General features: G+C 36.5%; 2 protein-coding genes across 6 annotated transcripts; both read right to left on the reverse strand.

The window, feature by feature from the left end:
* Positions 1-2: 2 nt before the first annotated feature.
* LOC128682903 (uncharacterized) lies at positions 3-12,000 on the reverse strand. 5 transcript variants are annotated; one of them, XM_053767906.2, is made up of 17 exons: positions 11,794-12,000; positions 10,675-10,755; positions 9,867-9,984; positions 8,988-9,061; positions 8,231-8,406; positions 7,283-7,343; positions 6,685-6,829; positions 6,112-6,209; positions 5,814-5,897; positions 5,240-5,362; positions 4,420-4,487; positions 3,778-3,966; positions 3,343-3,409; positions 2,469-2,515; positions 1,767-1,954; positions 1,041-1,260; positions 3-732 (listed from the first exon to the last, which is right to left on the reverse strand). In XM_053767906.2, exons 1-17 carry the CDS (start codon positions 11,819-11,821, stop codon positions 604-606), a joined length of 1,896 nt encoding a protein of 631 aa, XP_053623881.1. In that variant the 5' UTR covers positions 11,822-12,000; the 3' UTR covers positions 3-603. The 5 variants fall into 5 exon arrangements, with proteins under 5 accessions (XP_053623881.1, XP_053623884.1, XP_053623883.1 ...); XM_053767909.2 differs by having other exon boundaries at positions 8,231-8,391; positions 11,794-11,999; XM_053767908.2 differs by having other exon boundaries at positions 6,685-6,817; positions 11,794-11,999.
* A 1,028-nt stretch (positions 12,001-13,028) lies between these two features.
* Positions 13,029-20,721, reverse strand: Cdc42 (Cell division cycle 42). The gene is made up of 5 exons (XM_053767911.1): positions 20,569-20,721; positions 18,601-18,870; positions 18,386-18,495; positions 17,215-17,412; positions 13,029-16,567 (listed from the first exon to the last, which is right to left on the reverse strand). Exons 2-5 carry the CDS (start codon positions 18,776-18,778, stop codon positions 16,478-16,480), a joined length of 576 nt encoding a protein of 191 aa, XP_053623886.1. The 5' UTR covers positions 18,779-18,870; positions 20,569-20,721; the 3' UTR covers positions 13,029-16,477.
* Positions 20,722-21,664: the final 943 nt, after the last annotated feature.

Here is a 21,664-nt window from a genome sequence, read left to right on the forward strand (position 1 = left end):
TATAATGTAGATAACTCTCTTTGTATTATGCTCAACATTCACGTTCGATAAAGCAATTGATTTTGGACGTAACAATGAGACTCACGATCACTCGTAGCCGAACAAATGGATCTAAATTGATATAGACGAAGATTGAGATCTAACCCTGTGCTTTACACAGACAATAACCTAAAGTGCATTAGACGCTAGACTACTTTTCCTATCGAGCTAATCCAAGAAGGCTTTGCCACGCCAAGACCCGCCCAAATTTTTATGCTCCAAGAAACCGCGTGAGCGCGTCCCAGTGTAGAAAATCCTTCCATTATTTCTTCGCACGCAACGCTCACACCACCCTTCATGGGTCAAGCTGTCCATAACCTAGGAAAGAGAATGCGAATGCAACGTGCGACGAATCTGATAGGTTCATTGCCCTTTCGGCGAAAAGGCTTCAAAGAATAAGACATACTTAACGAGCGACAGTGACGCGCGTCCACAGAAGGACTGCGACGCCAGTTTAAGTAGGACGATAATTTTTAAAACCCCGGCTAAAGATAGGTCGCTCTTGGCGCGAGTGTCCGAAGCAACGCAGAATTTAGTCGGCACAGCTAGAGCCAGTCGGGGGCATTACAGCTGGGGCTCGCCCACGTTCAGTCTGTTGGTGGAGTGCCTGTAGGGGTGCTCGCTCGTGGAGGCTGACGACCGGAGCGCCGACTGGTCCATCTCACCTTGCAAAGTCCCGTATTCTTGTACCACCTTGGAAAATTATACACTAATTAGTCATCATACATTTACCATAGTTTTGTCGTAACATGATGCATTTGAAGATAATTTTCTGTATATATGATTTCATCATTCTAAATTTAGCGTAGAAACTTTTATAATATGCCTATTTATAGTACGTAGAGAAATAAGAATTATTCCTTATTATTACAAAATATATTTCAAGCTAATATAAATATATATAATACTATGTAAATATATGTAATAAATATATGTAATACTAAATTTGGCAATGAAGTGATATTTTTCATGCAAAAAAAGAGATGGCAAACAAATCTTACTCTCCGAATATGATCTTCCCTGTTCGCCAACTCCTTGGAAAGTTCCACTTTCATCTGCTCCAACTCGGGATCGCGGTTGCCCTCCTTGATGCACTTGTCTACATACTCGTACTCCCGGTAAAGGGCGGCGTACTCCGTCAGACTCTGCTTCGCCTCCTGGCTTCCACTAAGGCCCTTGGACGTCGCCCCGTCGTGGTCCTCTCGGTGAGTCGCCAGACTGCTTCACAAATCATACATTTAAACTAAGTATTATATTATTAAATTGCGATGAGCTAGCAACCTTCATTTCTGTGAGTGTCTAACCCCGCGCTTCAAGTCACAGTACACATTTTGCCCGTACAATTTTTGAGCAGCGCAATTGTCCCATAACTATCGATTTCAATTCGGTGGTATGGATAAAAACATTTGAAGTAACAGTTATTTCTACCGTTTCTGGGTTGTCCGATAATGACCTCATTATACATAATTCCTGTGAAATGCCCAAAGTATAGTGTATAAGTTTAATGTTCAAAATATAGTGCCATTAATGGTCCCAATCAAATCGGTATAAAGAAAACAAAATCTGTGACTGTCGTAGAAACACTGGATTTCGTTAGCTGAAGATGACAGATACTCACCACCACCATACATACTGTGTGATCACGGTGGCTGGCAAGATCGTTGAAACAAAAAAGGTTCGTTCAAAGCCCCCCGTAATATAGTTGTAGTTATGTGACATATACTCACTTGTACATTGAAGTGTAGAAGTAGTGTGGTCTGCTGATGGCCCTAAGGAACCTGGAGACCATTCCGTCGCCCTCGCGGTACAAAGCCAGCAGGCGGTTGAAAGACATGTTGAACTTGTAGGACGGCAACCGCACAAGCTTATGGCCCAACTGGATCGCATTCATCTCCTTGTTATCGATCCTCGGATGCTAGGATTAAGAGTTGAAACTCAATGGGACTAATAGTGGGATAGACGGGAATTTATACTAAACTACCATATACCGATAACATATATATATTTTGTTAGAATAATTTTCAAAACGAGCATATCCCCGGGAAATTCGAAGGTAGTAAATATTCATAAAAATAGCGATAATTATGAGAAAAAGCAAATCGATATCGCATAATACGTTTTTAATTTGGCTCATGTTCGTTTTTAAATTTGGCTCATGGAAACTCTCGCGCGCATTAATTTCCTTATCCTTACATATTATAAAGCAAAGTCCTCTGCAGCGTCCGTATGTCTAATCTCGATAAACAATTATCAATAGACAGTATGATTCCTATGGAAGGATGAGGTGTATAATATAATTATGATTTTATATAGCCATGACCCTATGTCTGGGGTGGAATCTTGCAACTCAATATAGGTACCTATAGTAAAATATGAGAAAGCGGAAAGCGAAAACACACTACAATACAAGCAAAGAAGTATTGTCTTACTATGGCAGTTGTCCTTGAGTGGCCATAAGTGGGAAGATGGCCCAGCCCTAAAACAAATAGTTTTGTCTATTTAACATGATACTAAAACATTCCAATCAGTACTAATTATAGCATAAATGCGAAATTATATTAACCTCTTCATGCTTCACCTACTCATACAATCTAGAAATATTTGATACTACATGTATGTATACTTACTAAGATAACGGAGAAAAACACGGGACATCTTTCATCCCGGAAATAAGAACTGTTTTCGTATGTAGTATATACGCGGGCGAATCCGCGAGCTAAAACTAGTCCATACTAATATTATAAATACGAAAGGCTATCATCTGTCATGCACGCCCTAACCGCTGGACCTATTTCTATAAAATTTGGAGTAGATGTGCTCACCCTAGGTCAAGCATAGGCTACCGCGGGCGAGTGGTATTTTTTTTTTAATATAATGTTTATAAATAAAGATGTGTTGAATGTACAACTACGATATAGAAATAAATGCATGCAACAATTTATTACTTACTTAAAATATAATAAATTACTACAATCAACATTATTAATCCACGCCAGTTACCTAACTAATTAGTTTAAAAAAATTCTCTCTCTACCGAACGTACTGCCCTATCTTTCACTGCCATAAAATCATTGCTGGATCTGTGCGGAAGGTCTACTATATTGCCTGTTGACTACTGTGCGGCTTTGCTATTTACAACCTCATCATCGAGTCGATTCGCAGTGAGACGCCGCTAATCACAGCGCGCCATTGTGACGCAACGTCACGCACACGGCAATGTGTATGGTTCACTGCGTCCACTTCGAATCGACTCGATAGTGAGCAATGAAATGCAAACCAGTACTTCGTCCTCTGACCACTCACCCATGTGGTGCGCTATCGTCAGCGGGATCCCAGACAGAGGCTGTTGTATTTTCAGCCCATTTAATACCTGTAATAAAGTAAATGCAACTTAAATGGCCCGTTTCAGCCGTTAGGGCATGATTTCTTCTCACATTCCGTAAAGCTTGTAAGTTTTTGAGAATTACTATATAGGTACTTATTTAATTTAAAATTTAAAATGGAAAACTGCCTCTGTGTCTTAATTTATAAATAAATGTTAGCCCAAAGACCGCGTATAAAATTAACCTTTAAATTTTGGAGATTTGACTCTGATTCCAAGATCGTCCATAGTCTGACGTCAACCCTCTTTGGGAATGTGGTTTTAGCCTATTAGCTGCCAAGACTATTTCCTGTGTCTTAGTTGCGTCGTACGACATCCACGGGACTGTTCCTATTCTTTGGTGGAACCACGCTTACCTGTTGTATATTGACACCAATGTTGTGCGAGGGCGCAGTGCTCTTGCTGACGACGAACGGTATGTTAGTATGGTTGGCCGTGCCGTGGTAGTACTGCGCACGCGCCTGCTTCATCTGCGACGCGACTGTCGGCAGCTCGTACCGGCGACTGCGATACTTCACCCGGTGCGGGTGCTTCGAGTGACTCTCCTGAGGGCAAATACTTATAACAGCCTATTGAGGAGCTCGGTGGAGCAACGGTTAGCGCGCTAGGCTTGTGATAGTGACGGTCAAATTAGAGTAATAAGCGCTATTGGTCGGTCAATAGATGGGTGACAGAAAATGTATTTATCTTGAACTCCCACGTGCTTCGGAAAGCACGTTAAGCCATTCTTCCCGACTGTAGTTGCAGTCGTTAAAACCCACCAATCGACATTGAACGCGTGGTGGGTCATGGACCTGGTCATCTCTCTGGCGAAGCCAGTGCCCCAGCAGTGGGAACGATTAAATGGCTTACGTTGATGGAACAATCCAAAGATCGTTGTTAACTACTTAACCCTTAAAAGGCTATAAGCGCGAAAGTGTCCTAGCTTAAATTATATATACTCTAAAATTAAGCTTAGGACACTTATTTATATAGGACAATACATTAAGGTGACAAACCTTTTTCATCGGCGACATCGATACATTATTCGTGTCCGCCGATTGTGCATTCGTTTGAGGACCTCGACCTGTTTGTACAATAACACACGAATTTTATTTTATGTACATAATTATGTGTATATCTTTAAGAATCGACCTATTTGTCTAATCCCACTTCTTGTAAATTATGACACCACCACAACAATAGGAAAACTAAAAAATATATCATTTAATTTAGGAAGTGGCGAGAATCATTCCAAATATCTAAAGACAAATTATTTTATATAAATCAGAATCCACATCTTAACCCCGTTAAACATTCAGTGCTGAAAATCTACAAATCCACGTAGACTCAACAATATTAAGGTCAACAGCTTAAAAAGTATGATTCCGGACTACTGGAGAACATTAAAAAGTTAAGTTTTTCTTTTTATAGGAGTCATACGACTATCGGCTTTTCTCATTACTATAAGTAATGAGGAAAGCGGATATGGGAATAATTGAAGGTTATGCAATTATAATACTAAACTAGAATGCCTACAAATAAGCAAAGCCGTTCCTAAACTTGGGTCTAAAATTTGTAGACATTTTTTACTTGCATTATGACAATAACAGTTTGGCAGAAAGGGATGGGTACAAATTTCGTGCCCAATTTCAGGAACTTTAGATATTGGCACGCGGATGTTGTGGAAATGTGATTTTTGTAACAAAGCAAATAGGTCTAGTTTTCAATACCATTATTTTGACATTTGTTATTCGCAATCTAGGAACGCTTCGCTATCAAGGAACTTATAAGCTAACTGGAATCAGCTTATAAGTTCATTGACAGCGACTACTTTACCTTTTTTCCACTGCCCTTGTGGATCCGAACTGTTGGCGGGCCTCGCTTCTGGAGACAGGCCTCGATACTGCGCCTTGTTGAACAGCTCCACCACCGACCTCTCTTCGGGTATAGATGGCGCCGCTGTCGAATCGTCAACATTACACGCAACATAAATATTTGGTAAAACTATTATCTATGTAGTTTTTCTTCTATTATAATATTAATTTTATTATATATCTTTCATCTGAGCGTTTGAGCTCTGACCGCTCATTGAGCGCGCCCAGGTTCCGCCCGGGATGCTGACGACCCACAATAAAAGTAGGACTTTTATTGTCGGTCGTCGGTATCCCTAGTTCTTACGCCATTGACATATGATCATCGACAAGATCAAGCCAGTACTTCGTGGGCTTGCCCTATCCGTCGGGGCCTGAGGTAACGGTATTTGATAGATAAGCCAAATTTATGCAACAACTCCATACTGGAATACTAGCGTCGTAAATAGTTGGTCGATGTTAGGCAAAATTGTTTGTTTGATTCTTTCCTGAGTGAGAGCACGGTGAGGGCTCAAAATTATTATTTTTTAAATACGTACACTCCTTTTGTTTTTGACTATTGAAATTTTTTCGAAGATGTGGCGACGACTCCGCCCTGTAGCCGCGCGGGGATTTCACATCATCTAAAACATTTACAAACATATAACTTATTGTTTCGAAACGGCAAAAAAAAATACGGTAAATGTTTCAAAAATGGCATAGAAAGAAATAGTAGATAATATCGTTATTGATAAAACTACTTTAAAACTTTCGCATTACATGAATTAAATACGCAACTATCTAACATGACTAGACTACGCCACTAGTACAAGTCCAATTATTTGAGTGAGCACGAACCTTTTGCAATAGTCTCCTTAGGCACGTGCCTCCGTCGGACATTCTGTGAGATCCCGTATCGCGGATTCTCGGTATTCTTACCCGTCGCAGATACGTTACTGAAATAGTTTATATTTATTTTCGTCCAACCATAAGGCATTCAGCTACTTATTATTTTTATTAGCACATACTAATAAAAATAATTAAATAATTCTGAGAATATTATTGAGAGGTCAAGTCAATCTGAAATATTATTGAGAGATGAAGTGCCGGGAACCATTTTTACGGTTTTCGGATTTTTTGCCGTTTCTATAAACAACACCGCACAAAGTATGTACACGCTTTGGAAAATCTCATTATTTTAGGTCATTAGAGTATAGTAACTACGTCATAAGCTTTGACTGATTCTCATATGTGATGACACCTTTTGATCATGTTTACTAACAAGTTTGATTTTGACTGCTGAAAAGGAATGGAAAATTTTCAAGTTGATCCTCTAAGTAAGGAGGTCTTCTCCATAATGACGTCGGAGTTTATTTAAGTAGGTAAGCCAAATATGGGCATAAGTTAAGGACATTAAAGCAATCATCTCACCAAACTGTGGGCTGGTTGAAGATATCGTCAGCATCGGAGTACGCGGTGCCGACGTCCGAGCCGCAGCCAGCGTCCTGGGCACCGGTGTTAATCTGAACGCTCGTCATGCGTGAACTTTTACGTATATTTCCGCCTGGAAATACAACTATAGATCGGTTAACTATACATACTTTTAGGTAACGTTCCTGTTTGTAATTTATATTATCACTATTATGTTGTGTACATAAATGAATAAAATATAAAAATAGGAATAAAAGACAAAAACGAGTTTGAAAGTAGGTTTTACACAAATCCAAATAATGCTAATTTGGTATAAAAGAAAGTATATTATGTACTAAGGCACAGTATAGGATACAGTATCCCGACTTTATTCCCATGGGGTTGGAGTAAACAGAGCCAAGACTTTGCGAAATTCAAAGGTCACATTTGGCTTATAGGTGAAATTGAAATTAAATAATGTGAAGTATGAAAAATTGTTCTATGAAAAATTGAGTGTAGGTAGCCCTTGTGATTTTTAAATCGTGATATATTGTTTTATACAAATAAAGTATATCTCTAGTAGTCAAGCCTCGTAAAATTGGGACAAATTTCAACTCACCATCGCCATCGGGTCGTACTTGCTGCGCACGCGTCGGCGAGGACCGCATTTGCTCCGTAGCCTAAATCCAGATAGTATTGTAATAAACCACGTCCGGCAAACTTTTAGGTCTATTCACACGCATCACGGCCGTACTAGGCTTTTGGTCACACATTCCACAATATAAAAATTTCCACTGTATTAAAACGTCCAAAATACCTTTTGAAATGACTATAGATAATGAGAATGATAAATTTTTCGGGACGTCCCTAGCACGACCGCAATATGAATCGCCATAATACTAAGGCCACCTATTTCATCGCGCTTTGATCACATAACTACATAAATTATATTAAAGGGACTTCGAACGAACCCCTTTTGTTGAAAGTTGCTGTTGCTTGTTGCAGTTGCTGACTTTTCAAAGGCCTTGTAGGCGCCATAGTCGCAGCCAGACTGGAGTATTTGCGGAGTGAAGATGCGGTGGTGGATTTTGTTTCCCAACATTCACACTACTCGCTTAGTCTTTATAAAGTCACATTAGGGTCGGTGCACACGACACTTTGTATCGGCTTATGACACTTTATGACACCGACTTTATATCGGAAAACGTTCGAGACGGCTTATTTAATTCCCGTTGCTAAGTCCCGTTAATATTATTTATATAATTGCGGTGGCTATATTTCACCCCGAGTCATTAACTTTTTCTCAAAATGAGGGGCTCAAATCGACTAGGTATCATTATTATGGCATGCTCGTACTTATTGGGCAGACTATGGGAGATAACAATTGGACAGAACCAGGTTATTACTATTCATAATTAGGTATAAAGGTGACAGAAACAATAGGCTCCAAAACCCGCTCCACGTGGACTTGTCATACTACCCTCAGAGTACATTGATAGTATAATGTACATTATTCTAATATTTTTCAGGACGCCGTGGACAAGAGTCATAACGATGTTAAACCAACCTTGGACATAGACGCCTCGTGCTCGGGCCTAAACATCTGGTTATAGCCATGCATCTGGCCGATCATCCGGCGCTGCTCGACGGTCGCGGGGTCCAGGTACCCACGCACCGGGTTTGGTGCCATGTCGAACCGCCGGTGCCGAGTTGCCTGCTGCGACACCTCTGTAACCATCAGAACTGCTCACTTATTACTTCATCGCCTTTTGGGGCACCACAACGACTATGGTTATAGTTGCCCTAAGGTATGGGACGACAACACTCCAAGAAATGCAGAGTTAATTGTGGACACAGAAATGCAGAGACTTTGGTGTTAGCACAAAAGATTAAGAACCAGATGAGGTCGAAGCCGAGAGTATGCATAGATGCGGATGGTGAGACTCACCAATTTTTGACGTCATGGAACTTTCCAAGACATGAACATAAATAACAAGACATACATATAGTACGGCAATCCAGTAGACTTGTTAAGCCTTAGTAATGACACTATTTAATGGATTAAGCAATTAACACCCACTTTAAAATATAATTTAAATTTAAAATATGAACGACTGACTGAAATGTAAATGCCATACGATTAAATAAATAAATGGCTAAGAACGAATGGCCAACAGAATAGTAGTTGGCGACGTGTAGGAGGTAACTAGGAGGATTTGGGGCATGTACATTTAAAGCAAAAAGTTTAACCCTTGTTTTCTTAACAATTTTCGCCAAGCCTGAAACAATGAAACTGAATAAAGTAACGGATAAAATATACTAACTTTTTTTGGGCTGAGTTCGCACAGAAATCATGGGAGCCTCGATAACAGACATCTGGTCATTAACTCGAGTTGCACTGAAAAATAAACCGGTGACATTGTATGAACTTCATTTATTTCAATATAAGTAACCAACCCTGCGGCGGCGGCAGCACTATCGCCACGGTAATACTTTATCGCGCTACCACGAAATTTGAGCCTGTCGCATAGGTTGAAATTTCGATTTAGATATACTTACAGCTACTCCGATAGACGATAGACTTAAATTTTGTACATTATACACGCTATCGTGTGTACCTATATGGCTCTTAAATTAGAAAACGTGATTTCATTTGTATTCCAAAATGTAGCCATGAACTTCGAGCTACGACAACATTCGCAATAGCGCGAAGGAGTTTTCCAAAGCTGTCATACCTATTTCCTTCTTTGGAATTTGATAGCGAGTGAAATAACTAGCAGTATTGCAAAAAATGTGGTCATGTTGCTACGGTCAGCTTCATAGTAGATGCATTTTAGAATGCATCTATAACAATTTTTGGCTGCCTACATTTTACAGATATTCGTGACGTGAATGCCAGTGTACTAAGTTAAAAACTGTGATTCAAAACTATACTTTCAAGGCTTTTGTTACACTGCTAGCAGATAAATTTATGTTATGTAAAATATTTAGTTTAATAAATAAAATAAAATGTGCTTCTTCACGTCACCTTAGTTGTAAGTCGAAGGATCATGGTAGCTATAGTACCTATAGTACGATCGGAAGATATTTGTTATAATTATTAATTACAATTACCAACACAATAGGTACGTTTCTTTCATTTGCAGCGGGAGCCAGATGGATTATTATGGATTTATTTCTAAAAATTACGGCAGCAATCATACCTTCGTTTCTTTAATTTTCGTTTCTTCTTTAATACTTTTACCAAATCTATTTTCTCTTGTAAGTCGTCGCATCTTGCTTCTGCTAAAGCAAATTGGTCTTCCAACTCAGGTATCGAAGCTATAAAATACAAACACAACAAATACACGTAGATTTACCTTTTATGCCGGCTATACCTATCTACACTCGCCAAAAAGTTAGCCTCCATATCCATACTAATTTTGTATTGAGTAAACTATAAAACTACTGGAACGATTTTGATGAAATTTGGCACAGATGTAGATGTCCAGAATTAAACATAGATACTTATTTATATTAATTGTTCGTCGCGAACTTAGACCTCGCGATCACAATATTTTTTTTTACAAAATCGGGAATATTTCAAAAACGACTTAACCGATTTTCATGTCCCACTATTGACAGACTCTACAGTCTGTCAATAGAATTTTTAAGTTCGATGAAATTTAAAGGGTATCTACATACCCTTTAAATTTCATCGAACTTAATTTAAAGGGTATCTACATACCCTTTAAATTTCATCAAAATCAAACCAACGGTTCGAAAGTTATAGCGTTACAAACAAAACAAACATACATACAAAAAATGTATTTTTGCCCCAAGTCGAATTGTAGACCTCGCTCGCTCGGTCAATAAGCAGTTTCACCCAATATCTGTGGGCTTTAAGGTGGTTTAAAAGAAGAAAGCTTGGACACGGTCAGACGCGGAGGTAGACTTTGTTTTGTAGTGATGTTTGTTTTGTTTGCAATGAAGTTAGCGAGACCTTATTAATAGTAATGTATGGACATTTACCACGAATATCCAGTTTTCTTGTGGAAATTCTTCCTTCTAACGGAACTCCAGAGAGACTACTAGAGCTCTTATGACGCTTACCTGTGAACAACTCGTCATGTAAAATGTGATGCCAGCTATACAACTCCCGAACCAGATCACCAAACTTTTTGGCGGAATCGGCATCTAAGTACCTTGCTCATACATTCGCGTCGGCATCTGAGTTCGACTAGCAAGAAAATATTCTACGAACGAGATTTGTGTTGGTCAAGGAAAGGAATAAACTGCGTGTTCCCACTTCATTCTTGGTAACGCCCCGATGTCAATCGAAGTCTCTCTCATCTGAGCGTTTTCTTTAGGCGTTGAACGTCGGAGCCCAGGGTCAGCTTTCCTACTTTTTCGTCTCCTCTACGCACGGTCGTCGGCACTCCTAAGTTATATCATGATAGGTATCATCCTTGAAGACATCAAGCCTGGATTCGCCCCTTCTGCCAGGACCAGGCGGGACCGGCCAAACCATACGTACTTAGATAGTTCGACGTAATTTGCTGGTCCACGCAAGACATCGCCGTACCAGCGCAGGTGACACTCCAGGTCTTAGTCTATTATGTCACGGACATGAAGACTGTCGCGGCGAGTTTGAGGGACACCGCACACGTAACATGGTCATTTTCGTGACTCGCAACACCCTTTTGTGCGCGCACTGGCCACCGAGCACCGGCATAATTTATAATTATACTTTGATCTGTGCGAATTGTTCCTATACATCATGTGTCAGCAGGTTTTGTGATGCCTGCTAGCTGTTATGATCGAAACTCTTCCAAATAAACAATAATTTCAGAAATATATTTTCATTTCGACATTTTATCATATATTTTATCATACTATTTGCATCAGGACGAAATACTTGCCACCTAAGCGTAAGTAACACGCTGAAAGTGAAAGACAGGTGTTCCATGTCGCCATTTTGGCATTGAATTTTGTGGTTTATCCCTCTACAATTTATTCTACAACATAATAATGCTTATATATGAAAGCTTATAAAGGTGATACTAGTCACCTTAAAATATTCAAAGAAATGATTAATTGCTAAGTAAAAGTCGAGAATGATTTGTCAAATATTTATCAAATGCATTGTACCTTTAATTAACTTTAAACCGTCGCCCATAATTAACTTGAAATTTTCATACCACACGTCTCGTGAGCTCGTGTTAATTTTAAATAAAACTGACGACTAGATAATATAAAAAGGGTGTTTTAATAGTAAAAGCACTAAAAAATCATTACGTCAAAGTTGTCAAAATAGTACCCATAAGAACAAACAAGATCGCATCGGGCTACTACATGATCTATGAGCCTCGACAATTTGTTTTTTAAATTTCCTCTGAGGAGGTAGGTTATAATGATATCGAACTATTCAGTTTTCATGAAACTTCACGTCGGGTCGTTACGTCGGGTTTTTTAATTTTTCCCGATATCGTATGCCGAATTCTCGCGACCACAGTTCAAGAAGCACCTACACAACAGTACAACTTTCATAAAATAGAATATACCTACAAACTTAAAATCTTTGCCTGCGGCGCCGCACGCGTGTATTTCCCACGGGAACAATTATTTTCGGGATGAAAGATAGTCTATGTCCTTCTTAGTGCATTTTAACTATATGTATGAGAAATTTCAACAATATTGGTTGAGTAGGTAAAACGTTATGAGGTAACTTTCACTTTCACATTATTAGGATTTATAATATAGCGATAGGTACCTAGTGAAATAAGAAATAGACTGACAAGGATATCTGATTCGACGATCAAAACTGAATTTATGAAATTTTCATGGTAAAATTACGCGACAGCAGCGATCAGCCGATTGATCATTAGCAAATGAATTACCAGTACCTACTAATTCCATGTGAATTACATATTTTTTGCAATTCCTATTATTGATAACCTGCTTTTCCAAAAATGCTGATGCAACACCGTTGCATACATAGAATTAGTAGGTACTACGGAGTACCTATACTAATTCCATAGTTGCATATAAACACGGTGGAAAAAATAAGGAATATGAGCGCTGTGGCACCACGTATTCTTTATTATTCCACATCTGGGTCTGGACCACGGAAGCGATCAATACTGCAACTTACCGGAAGAGTCTAATTGCTAATGTTGTTACCGCTTTTTCTCCCGTGGTAGTCATTTCATTGGGTATGGAATGAAAATGGAATTAGTAGCTACCTACGAGTTAGTAGCTACCTATGAGTACCTACTAATTCCATGGGAATGAATCATAGACTTAGAAGGGCTCCGCGTAATGAATAACTATGTGTTCTTTCATCATCACTCAATTATGGATTAATGTAAAAATAATAAGTGTTATTTTATTCTTATTTTTATTATTTCAATATACACCTATATCTAATTACGGACACAAACAAAATATAATAAATCCAATAATAATAATTATATGACAATTAAGAAAATTATTCCCGCATATGGAAGAAATTAAATAGTAAAAATAAATATTAAAACTTCAGAACTACATTGTCTCAATTCGTATAAATCCTTAATTAATCGTTCAAGTATTCAATTTGAATTACATGCAATTACATTTTATTTTTAAATACTATTTTAATATGTAGAAGTACTTGCAAATGTGTATATTACTCATTAACACATTTTAATACTTTTATGTATAGGGCCTCGATGTGTATGGAAAAGTTTATTCTTTATTCATTCTCATACGTGCATTAGTGCGTAAACTTTGTGATGATATAAATAGAAAAATATACTTAAACAGTGTCATTATACAGAGTATATAAATACTAGTGATATTAAAATTAAATGAGGCGTGAGCTCCCGTGCCTCCCGTATATATATTACAAATATGAACATTATGAACAAGGCGTGAAGGCAGTGTGTTGATGTGTAAAAATATGTTTGCGTTTTTGAGCCCAGCATTACATAAATATAGCAACTACAGTAATAGACATAGCTTGTGTACTCTCAGAATAAAAATATAAGATAACAATAGGATGTACGCCTGGCTCAGAAACACAGTGACTTGAGGAGCGTAATCATACAATCATTCCCGCTTATTCTGTGTGATAGGAACATTATGTTATTAGGGCCAAATGGGCCAATTGCTACAGTAGCCGGTTACTTCAATGGTACCGCGGGGCAGTGCTCTGTCGCGGTGTCAAGGCCCACCTCTATTTTTCTCCAAATACAGAACGTACAATTTTTAAATACAATATTGATATATAAATTAAATTAGTAACGCAATGTGGTACTAAGATAGAGCTAAACACCTTCATGACTTGAATAAAGTAAAATATGTAGGACGCCAGTGCAATAACACTCGATAAGACTTAGTTTATCTTGTGAATTATTTTATACTTCGCGAGATGATCAAATGATGAAATCCGTGCCGACTCTCTGTCATACTAAGAAAACATTACTCTTGCAGGACACAGTACCAACAAATAAAATCATATAATTTGCAAGATTTTAGAAGTTATGCGAATAGTTTTTCGTGTCTATATTTGGGACACCACGAGAGCACAAGAAGCAAAAAATATTATTTGTTATATTTCATTATGTTGGACACTTTCACAACTGCTACCAAAATTTGACTGACACTAAGAAACATAGAAGAGCCTTAATGTAAATAGCGAAATCATTAAATAATTATTTTTATTACAGATTTAGACAGAACGAGTGCAAAAGTTTGAAAAAGATATGGAAAGCTCAATACAGACAACCCAGAACAAAACGGCGGCGTCCAAGAATAAGGAGGGCCGACCCAAGTGAAGGGAACAGGGAAGGAAGAAGCTAGTGGAAACAAGTAAAATAGTCAAACTTTGTAGAAATTTAGTTACCGGTATAACACGACACAGCGTCGCCCAGTTGAGTCAGAGTACAACCGCGAACTATCATATTCCAATTCAATGTTGCCTAACATTGCCCAGCTAAAAAGCTAACAGAATGGTGTAAAACACAAAGTATTTACTATTGACATAATTAATTGTATCATCATTCCTCTTTGTGAGCTTTGTAAACATTTGATAAATTGATTGATCAGAATAATAACAATATCCGTACACCAATCCTTAATTATAAATCTATTATATACAAAATGCAAAGACATTAAAGGAATGAAGGTATATAATTCAGTCAAGTTTCATAACATGTCTATAATGATAAAAAATACATTCCATAATACAGATAATATTTTCAATCACTATCATTATTATAATACTATACTCTGTATAAAAACCACAGCGGATTTACCATTACACCTTAGTGTAAAATTGTAATGTTTTTAAAAGTGTCGAAAAATATTATAAATTAGAATAAATAGTAATTGTAATTCGTGTCAACACATATGGAACGAAAGATACTATGTATATCAAAAGGAAAGATTAAAAAATAAAAAATTAGAACAATTGGAAATCTCATTACATTATAAAAGATCAAATTCTAAAGGTATTTCAAAATTAATAAAGGAAAGGCCGTACTTTTTGTGAGAATGCGAAGAGACTGGTCTTTGTGGACTTCGCAAAGGACGCCTACCCCGAAGGGCGACACAAATACACTAATTATCAGGTGTCAAATAGTCAAATACAAAATTCTTGTAACCATACCCCGCATGTTTAGGCATTTTAACAAAGTTAATATTAACATATATTTGCATATTACAGAAAAAATATTTTAAAAATCATGAATTCCTAATGTATATGGATTTTTAAAGTGCATTTTTTAATAAAAATACATGTCACGATGGTGTACTATAAGTACCTAAACAAACGGGAATATAATTCAATTGTTAATATGAAATAGCCTTCTATTTCATTTCAACAATAGTTGTTCTGAAGATAATTAAACCATTTTTACTATATTTAATTAGGAAGATATATTGGTTTACCCCATTAGACTTAACATAGTGATATCAATAAAGAACACATAGAAATGAAAGATAAATAGGGTAAGGCCGACGACACGAGCCGCGGCTCGATACCAAGTAATACTTACAAAATGCATAGTTCGCACTGTGCATAGCATATATTGTGCATGACGTTGTTTTATAAATCCCAGCAAACACAGCATAAGCAAATTTCTTAATAATTATATTTTAATTAGCCGTAACTAACGATTAATATAAAAGTTAATCCTCAATTCAGTTCCATTTTACTAATGTAATTAAATAGAATGCGTTATATGGTTACAAATAACGACTTATTATATAAATAAAATAAATTCTATGAGCAGCACATACAAAATCGCTTTTAGTAAAGTATATTAAATCGAAAACTGGAGGCCTGGTTAAAATATTTCGAGTTTAAGACTCGCCTCAGCTGATTACTTGTTAATGTAAATATTTTTGAATTTTATTTGTAATGCAAATATCATCCTTGTAATTTAATTGTCAATAAAGGCTATTTCTTTACATCTCAGCTGATACGTATTAAGCTGTAATATTCATTATTTTTAATTATGGCGTAATATTAATTATAAGATTATAAAAATAAGTTGAATATTACATTGTTAGCTTATAACGTGTTATGGATTCCCGCGCAGCAATTTCCATTTGTTAAGTGGAACATTATACTTCATCGTACTAAATATATAATTTGTTCCATAATCTATGGATAAAATTTAAAAAAAGACATTGTATATTTATGAAATAACAATTATAAAGTACAAAAACTGTTCTCCAAATCCTTCATGAGAATTACCACAATGTAGTTTGACAGAAGGCATAGTGTTCCACAACAAATGGGAGGTCGGACTCCCGCGTTAGACGGCGGATCGCGTGCCGACTTGGTTTACAAAATGGTGCATTTCCTTTTCTTGACTGGCTCTGGAGGCTCCAATGCCGCCAATATAGCCTCATCGAAAACATTCTTCAATCCTTTCTGTAAACAAAATATATATCAGTGCTATTAGGGATTAATATCTAATGACACAACAACACACAATGCCGAAAACCGTTCGAAGTGTAGAGAAGCAGACACTGGTCTCCATCGCTCTATGGCTGAGGAAGAAACCAAGAATGTGCTTGGATGAGAGAGGGAAGGACTTATTTAATTTTCGACCTCTTTCACTATCCTATTCCGACGAACAATCCGGATAAAATATATGAGAAAAGCGCATTGCACACTCATAAATTCGAACAGGTGAACATGTACCATGCGTCATAATCGCAGTATATTCGAGAAAATATGAAGCAGCTTGCGCGGAATGCGTGGCGCACGTCATATCTGTCAGTCGGGTAACTGTGCGATAATTAAATGTCAGCGGAACTGTCTAGTCATGTCAAGTTAATCTGCATTTGTGCTACGGTAATAGGAGCGAATTTGCAATAAACTAAATTGCATTGATGTGCTCTTGACTGTACCATTTATGATATGGTGCCTCGAACAGTAAAATTTATAACATGCCCAGAAGTTGATTGGTAGATTGGTCGATAATTCTTTTAGCATTAATTCCGCCCTTTGTACCATCCTAGTAAGTAAAGTATATACCAATAAATAATAATGTATTCACCAAAACAAATAAATACCTGTGTAAGAGCTGAACATTCGACGTATTTGACAGCCTTCAGTTCCTTCGCCAGTTTCTCGCCCTGCTCCAGCGACACTGGCTTTTGTTTAATTTTCGCTAATTTCTCCAATGTTGTCGGATCGTCCCGCAGGTCTATCTGCGTACCCACCAAGAGGAATGGAGTCTTTTGCTGATGATGAGTAATTTCCGGTACCCACTGCAATGAATATCATTTTAGCAGTTGTAGCAAGTGCTTTAAGAAAATTTTCATCCTTAGATATTACAAAAATAAATCCCTTTTTAAAGCAACTTTAAAACCAGATAGTACTTAAGAACCAGTTTAATTTCTCAATGCTAAGTCGTTCTGAAAACAAATAATATAAGAGTCAGGATGAAAGTGTGTACAGACGCAGTAGTTAGGCACTGCTGCTGGTCTGGGAGTGAAAGGAAAAAGTGCCAGTAACTTATTTCCCACACAGATTGTATGAGTCATTCAAGGGATAAACCTACACAAACTGCACAAATAAGCCCGCTTTATATACACCGATATCCCCTAACATTACATGATGTAATACTATAACATAGGAGCGTGTTGCGTGTGGTCCCGCCTCCCTTGTATACGATCACTCGACGTGGACTTAGGGACACAACTGATAGGCAATGAGGGCCATTGATGACATCAGGAGGCGGAAGGTTGACATATCTTCAAAATTTTAAGATTAATTTTAACACTAACCGACACGACCGGACGGACCTCAATTGCAACCAGGAACACGCGGAAACGAGAAACGTAGACAGAGAGAGAAAGATAATAACATATGACGAAGCTTCTTTGAATTTATTACCTCTCAGAGATTTTCAATATAAATGGCCTCAGACCACTTCATCCTATCTAGCAAGTACCAGACAGAAAATAAATTGCCTGACCTAAATAAGACTATCAGCAAATTGTTGTAATAGACGGGCTGACATTTTATCAATCAAGTTCTGGGAATAGCACATACAGACATCTGCATAGTAAATGACATGCAATGCTTGGAAGCATCCAAATAATAAACTTCTAGTTATGAAAAATTAATAAATTGACTAGATCTGGATATAAATAAATTTTAAGTAGTTATACATTTATTAAGTGCTGAATAGTTTGACAGAATAAAATAATTATACATACAAACATAATTATTGTTTACCTTTTCCTTAACATTTTCAAATGAACTGGGTGTCACTACACTGAAGCACACAAGGAAAACATCCGTTTGAGGATAACTTAAGGGCCTGAGTCTATCATAATCTTCCTGACCTGTGGAACATAATATCAATAATTTATTTTAACATTCCATAAAATACTTATAAAGTAATGCACAATTAATAAGGAATTTGCATCATATTCTGGAATCTCACCCACCTGCAGTATCAAAAAGACCCAAAGTGTAAGGTTCCCCTCCAATCATCACTGTGACAGCATAGTTATCAAAGACGGTAGGTACATATTCCGAGGGAAATTTGTTTGTAGTGTAGCTGATGAGCAAGCAAGTTTTACCAACAGCTCCATCACCAACAACTACACACTTGATCGTCTGCATTTTGTTGTTGTATGGTAACTTTCACGTTTTGAAACTTTGTCTAGAGTCTATGATAATCCGTTGAACATAGCAACCGAAGCTAACTGAATGACCTGAAAATAAATAGTTCAAAATTTACAATCATTCACACTTTTTTGATACTTTTTAAGGGCTGATGTTAATTAATACTCAGGGTCAAATAAATGTGAGGTATAAACACACAATCACAAATTCAGGAATCCGAATTACTATTAATTCTGCACTCATAGATTTAGATAGATTACATCTGCTGCAATATAAATACTTATAAATATATCAAATTATTTTTAAGCACACCCTTTAGAGATATTTTGTATTGCCTTCTGCCAGCACTCAAGATCAAAACAAGCATGCATACATCATACTAAATTGTGTCACTTAACAACAATGAGTAATATTGTTTTCAAATATCTATGTTTATAAAAACTAAACTATTACATATAACAAAATGAAAATCACCCTATTAGACTTATGTCAATAATAGTATTGTTGATTGCAAGAATAGACACTGCATAGAAGATACACAATTGAAATGTATGTTCCAGTAGTAAAGATATTACATTAGTACATTTTATATGACATTTCACCATGTGATACAAATGTTAAAACAATCCCATAAAAATTAATTCTAATCATGTTCTTAGTAAGTATTACTTACATTTCTACAAAAATTACACTTTTTAAACCAGCTTTTGACTACTAAGTCAAGAGTCGCGTTTACAAGTAATACTTTAAATTCAAGATGAATGACCAAAAATTAATGTCCCCTGCACCAAACCATTGAGGAGATGTTCATTGGATAAGACAATTTTATCTATCTAGGGAAAGGGCATAGGTACACCTTTTTAAATTTATCTAAACAGAATAACAAAAGAGAAATGGGTACCTAGTGAAACAAGTACAAAGATATATCACTACAAGAAGCAACACTCGCAAAAGCCCCTAAAATGCATACTTTAAAATACTAAGAAATTTTACTTATAAATTTTAATTCCTCTACTTTATTATACAAAATGCTATTAAGTACATTGCATAAAAAAATACATTTCTTTTTTATATCAAATGAAATATTTCGCAACAGCCGCATCAGCAGATAAAATGATACACTGAATGAAGTCAAATTTATATACCTACTAAATATGACTTCCAGTGAGTAGTACTATGTGTTTTACTGATGTAATAAATTATTATTGTAAAAATAACTAAATTAGTCTGAAGAAATTAGCATTGGTTGACTTTAACAGCGTGAACTCCAACAATTCCATGTTTATGTCTATACCTCATGCAAGTATACCAAGCTAAGGACGAAATATTGAATCATGTGTTTTAATATAATGGGGGCAATGACCCCAATATAAAATGTAAATAAGAATGTTGCAAAATTTAACTATAGTTAGACTCTTTCTCTGCTACGAAGCAATTCGCTGTATGCAAGACAGGCGTGCCGTCACACGTTAGGAATGGAATGCGTCAATCTAGTCATCGCCATGCTCGTTACTTGGCTGTCCTGATACCTACGTATTCGGTTTTTTAACTAAAGAAGCCAGCTTCTAGTACTATCGTAATTAATTCGATCAAAATATAGCACACAGCTAATTAACTTATTTGTAACTACCTTATTTAAAGGACGCTAAATACCACATCACTGATAACTATTTTTTTACATAATCACGTCACAATACAACATGACGTCCATTTTGTGGCGGATGGAATAACAAGTTTTTCGTTTAACCTAAAGGTTAAAATAAAGATTAATGTTCATAATAACTTACCTTATAATGTCTTGATATGTTTTAACAAGAAATTCTATTGAAACACTAAGTAAATATATTCGAAAACTTAAAAGTTCACGTAGCGGGCTGGGTCATTAACGGTGTCCGCCATTGATTGTTAAAAGTAGTGATGTGAATGAAGTGAGTGAAAGAGACAAAAGTACAACACCAAATAACACGTTTGATCTAGCGACGGCGAATCGAGTTTAGACCAACGTTGTAGGGAAATAAGTAGGTACCTATTTTATCATAAAATAAAAGGGTAATTGATTGATAGGATAAACGTTTATGATGTACTTTATATACATTAAAGTTTTGCAAAGAAAAAATGTAGGTATTGAATTTAATATTTCATATTTCATTCACAATTGATTTGTTTTTACTAATATAACTTCATCAGCTCACCACATTTTTTTATCGGATTTTATAATTTTCATTTCTATTATTGGTATGGCTTTCCTTATCATAATCTATTCAGCCATAATATAATCGAAAATGCATTGTACGAAACCAATGGCATGTGAATAGCAACATCATAGCACCAACCAAATTACAACCCCTTTCTTAAAATACTGATAATAAAATGTCAAAATCCTAAAATGTTTGTGAGTAAAATTTACTTTGCTAATTAGAATCTACATCAATACATCCCATTCTGATTGTAATCAATTGATTATGTGTTTTATATACCTTTGCCTAGCACTTTGCTTACTTGTTATCTGTCAATAGAATGTCAACGCCATTTTTGTCATAATGACATAATGTGTATTGCCATATAAGAAGTTTTACCCATGGATTTAGTAAGTACTTCGTACAGAGTACCCTACCAAAAATAATTTTCTGAAAACATTTATGAAGATCTATTTTAAGTGGCTTCCCTATTTTTATAAGCACAAAAATGTTTCCTACATAAAAAAATAATCTTATAGCTCATTTTAGATATCCCTTTATTCACACGATTGCTTTGTGTGAACCTTACTGTATTGCGGTAGGCGTTTTTGGTTAACGTAATTTTGAGGCAGCCTGTGTGAGAATTGCCTTATTTTATCTTTTAGTAGAGATAACTTATGAAGGTTATATTTTCATCATCTTTTGG

This window comes from Plodia interpunctella, chromosome Z (assembly GCF_027563975.2).
Source record: "Plodia interpunctella isolate USDA-ARS_2022_Savannah chromosome Z, ilPloInte3.2, whole genome shotgun sequence".
Lineage (NCBI taxonomy): Eukaryota > Metazoa > Arthropoda > Insecta > Lepidoptera > Pyralidae > Plodia > Plodia interpunctella.